This window comes from Aricia agestis, chromosome 5, assembly GCF_905147365.1.
Source record: "Aricia agestis chromosome 5, ilAriAges1.1, whole genome shotgun sequence".
Lineage (NCBI taxonomy): Eukaryota > Metazoa > Arthropoda > Insecta > Lepidoptera > Lycaenidae > Aricia > Aricia agestis.
Genome location: NC_056410.1, coordinates 9,621,041 through 9,624,495, shown reverse-complemented (window position 1 = coordinate 9,624,495; position 3,455 = coordinate 9,621,041). Strand labels below are relative to the sequence as shown.

The window sequence follows — 3,455 nt, the reverse complement described above, 5'->3', positions numbered from 1 at the left end:
CAATATTATTATAAGAAAAAGACAATTATTTTATACAATTTACCAAAATATTATGTACTTATTTGATTCTTATTTTTCCCTTTTTTACTTTTCCTTATTTTAAGAGCCTGTCCAGATGAGGCGTTTTACGCGCGAGCGAGCCACACGCGCGTCTTACGCGGTACCCGCGATACTATAGAGAGCTATATTATAATATATCGCGTCCAGACTCCTACGCACGTTTTTGAACTCTCGACTCGCCCGTAAAACGCGCGCGTGACGAGATACTTAGGTGCCATTGCAGCGTATTTGATGAAAATGATGAGCATGATAACTTCGATACGGAACTTTTTATTAGTAACGAAATTGAAAAAAAAGAGAGGCCATAATATGGAATCTTCAGATTATTCCAATAAAGTCATAAAACGCAGGAACTGGGAAGAAATCGTCGAGATTTTTTGTGAAGCAGGTGATTCCGAGGAAATGAAAAAAACTTAACTTAAAAAACTGCTCTTTCCGAGTAGTCCACGTTTGTAACTGGCTGCTTCCAGCGTTTTACGCGCGTAAAACGCCTCATCTGGACAGACTCTAAATTGAAACGCACGTATGGACTACGCGCGTAAAACCCCTCATCTGGATAGGCTCTTATAGATTATCATATATATTGGATCCGAGATCATTGAGTCAATGATATTGGATAATGTAATATAGACATATGATTCATTTCTTCCTTGATCATAGATTTTTGACATTTGCTGAGAGATTGGATCTGTGGCGAGTCGTCGTGCAAGTTGCAACTTACCTTGCAACTTGCACGACGACTCGCCACAGATGATGTGCTCTGCTTGCTGACCGGTCGGTGTAGTGAGAAAGCCCGATGATGCCGATGCGGAGTCGCCCAGGCTGCGGTACATTGCGGCTAGTGGACGAGGTCATATATAATAGCCAATGGAGAGCGCTAACGCTGACAGGTATTGACGTCAGGGTTACTAGATCTCAGAGAATTCAAATCTCGATTATCTTATATATTGGATCCGAGATCATTGAGTCAATGATATTGGATAATGTATTAGAGACATATGATTCATTTCTTCCTTGATCATAGATTTTTGACATTTGCTGAGAGATTGGATCCAATACGGTCATAGAAATAGGTGTTGCCAGTTATTTAATATAAAAAAGAGTTTTTAATTTCTTGTTCGTTATTATGTTTCAAATAATGTAATGTAATTATTTTTCTAATTATATACTTGGATAATCTTGCTGAAATAACAAAAAACAAGCCATATTAAAAATGACGATGTCTTTTGACAAATCGAATTCTCTGAGATCTAGTAACCCTGACGTCAATACCTGTCAGCGTTAGCGCTCTCCATTGGCTATTGAAACCACATATGACGTAAAATAGGATCAATGAAATATGATAATGTAATATGCAGATATGATCAAATATATTGGATCCTATATATGATCATAGATATGATCATATATAAATGATAATGTAATACCCCCCTTAGACCTTAGTATTTTATTCCCCATACATTGCATGGGGAATTGCAATGTATGGGCAATAAAATATCCGCCGGCCTCCCACACCCCAACCGGCGCAGCGGTGCCGGTTAGTGCGGAGTTGCCTCACACAGTCATAATATTGCTTAAGTTGGTAAAAAAATTTGATGACATTAGTAAATGATGAATGATAACTAGTTATTACTGTGGATTCCAGGACTGTTTTTTCCATAATCTGTGACCATTCCAAATCTTAAAAAATATTGAACAAAAGTTGAACTTCAAATCCATCTCTAAGTAATAGCAAATAATATTATTATCTTAATACAAGGATTTTTGGTAAAATAAACTGATTTTATATTCATAATGATTTATTATCAACATTTTTATCTTCTGGTATAATTTCCATATAATGTTTGCCACATTTTCGTCCCTTTGCTTTAAGTATTAGTTTACGACTATTGTTTTTTAAAACCTCAATACTCTCTTGGCTATTGAGACCAAAAATGAAACCCAGGTTGACTACATCATGTACTCCTCTGACATACATACTGCTTTCTGATCCGCTTGTAATTATTATATTCTTAGACTTTCCAATGGCATGGTAATTGTGTGCATTGCTTATTATGTTTCTCCTGCATGTTGAGTCCTTTATAGCTGGTGAATACATCAATTCAAAGAAGATCCCTCTTTCCACAGCCTGCCTGTACAATTTGCGACTAATTCTATATGGCATTCTAGTTTCTGGTTCGAATGTTACTATATCTACATCCAATGTACTACAGGCATACTGAAATGCCTGCAATGTTTTAGGAAGTACAGCTATTATGTCATAATTTTTTAAATTCTCAGATTGATTAAGTTTATGCGTAATACTGGAATCTGAAAACTCAATGGTGACCCTGCTTAGAATATTCAACTGACTTTTAATTCCCACATCAGGCAATGTAGGTGCACTTGGTATATAATCTTTTTTCTCTTTTGGATCACCCTTTTTTTTCTTCTTTTTAGGTTCATTTTCACACACTTCTTCTACATGAGTGTTTATTGCTATAGTATGAAATCCTAACTTTAAAATTTGATTGAAATCTTTAAAATCGTAATTTTTGTTTATTGACAAGTCACAAAATCCCCAATTGTTGAGAGCTTGCATGATACAATAAGTGCACTTTAAGCGTTTTGGACTAAGTAGGTATTATGAATATAACGGGATATATAATTAAAAGCAGGAACTTCAAGAACAACTATTTGTATATCCGATTTAATAAAACTGCAATGGCGAAGCCCGATGCCTAAAACGAGCCTGGAGCCATGTGTTATTGACAGTTGACAGTTGACACTTGATAAACGTCAAAATCAAGGGTGTGTTCCGAATTCCGATCGCGGACGAATATATTTCCCAGTAGCTAATAGCTATTGCAGATTGACCAATATTGGTTGGCCATCGAGACGTCAGATATCAGAAATGATATCCACCAGTATACTGCTTAAAGATTAAGAACACACCCCAAACAATTTTTTTTATAAAAAACTGCCATAGCTGCTGCTGCAGACATTAGACAGTGCACAGTGCTATAAAATATAAATTTTAAAATAGAAATACTAAAACAACCAAAACAGTAATTTTTTAAATAGTTTTGGCCAATATGGTTTATAATTATTTATACTTTATGTTATGAAATAATATATATGCATATTTTTGCAAGCAATTTGATAAAAACTCATTTCAAAATCCAAACTTCAATCGAATAATAATTTCTGAACGGTATTGAAACGTCAGAAGGAACTGTCAAAGAAGTACCAACCTAAGAAACAAAACAGGGCGACACACTAGTAAAACTAGTTTACACATTCGTTGTTGGTGAATGTACTCTTGTGTTTTGCGAAGAAATGTTATGACGTGCAGTGGTCGTCTTTGTTTCTAAAACATTCGTTTAGTTGTTACTGGAGTATAAAATGAAATAAAT

General features: G+C 35.2%; 1 protein-coding gene across 1 annotated transcript; it reads right to left on the bottom strand.

The window, feature by feature from the left end:
* Window positions 1–1,682: 1,682 nt before the first annotated feature.
* LOC121727090 (ribonuclease P protein subunit p30) lies at window positions 1,683–2,753 on the bottom strand. The gene is made up of 2 exons (XM_042114766.1): window positions 1,855–2,753; window positions 1,683–1,723 (listed from the first exon to the last, which is right to left on the bottom strand). Exons 1-2 carry the CDS (start codon window positions 2,639–2,641, stop codon window positions 1,683–1,685), a joined length of 828 nt encoding a protein of 275 aa, XP_041970700.1. The 5' UTR covers window positions 2,642–2,753.
* Window positions 2,754–3,455: the final 702 nt, after the last annotated feature.

Coding starts and splice junctions, on each gene's coding strand:
- LOC121727090 (XM_042114766.1), bottom strand. CDS start 2,641: ATGCAAGCTCTCAACAATTGGGGATTTTGTGACTTGTCAATAAACAAA. Junction 1,724..1,854: donor AAATGTTGATAATAAATCAT/TATGAATATAAA, acceptor GAATGGTCACAG/ATTATGGAAAAAACAGTCCT.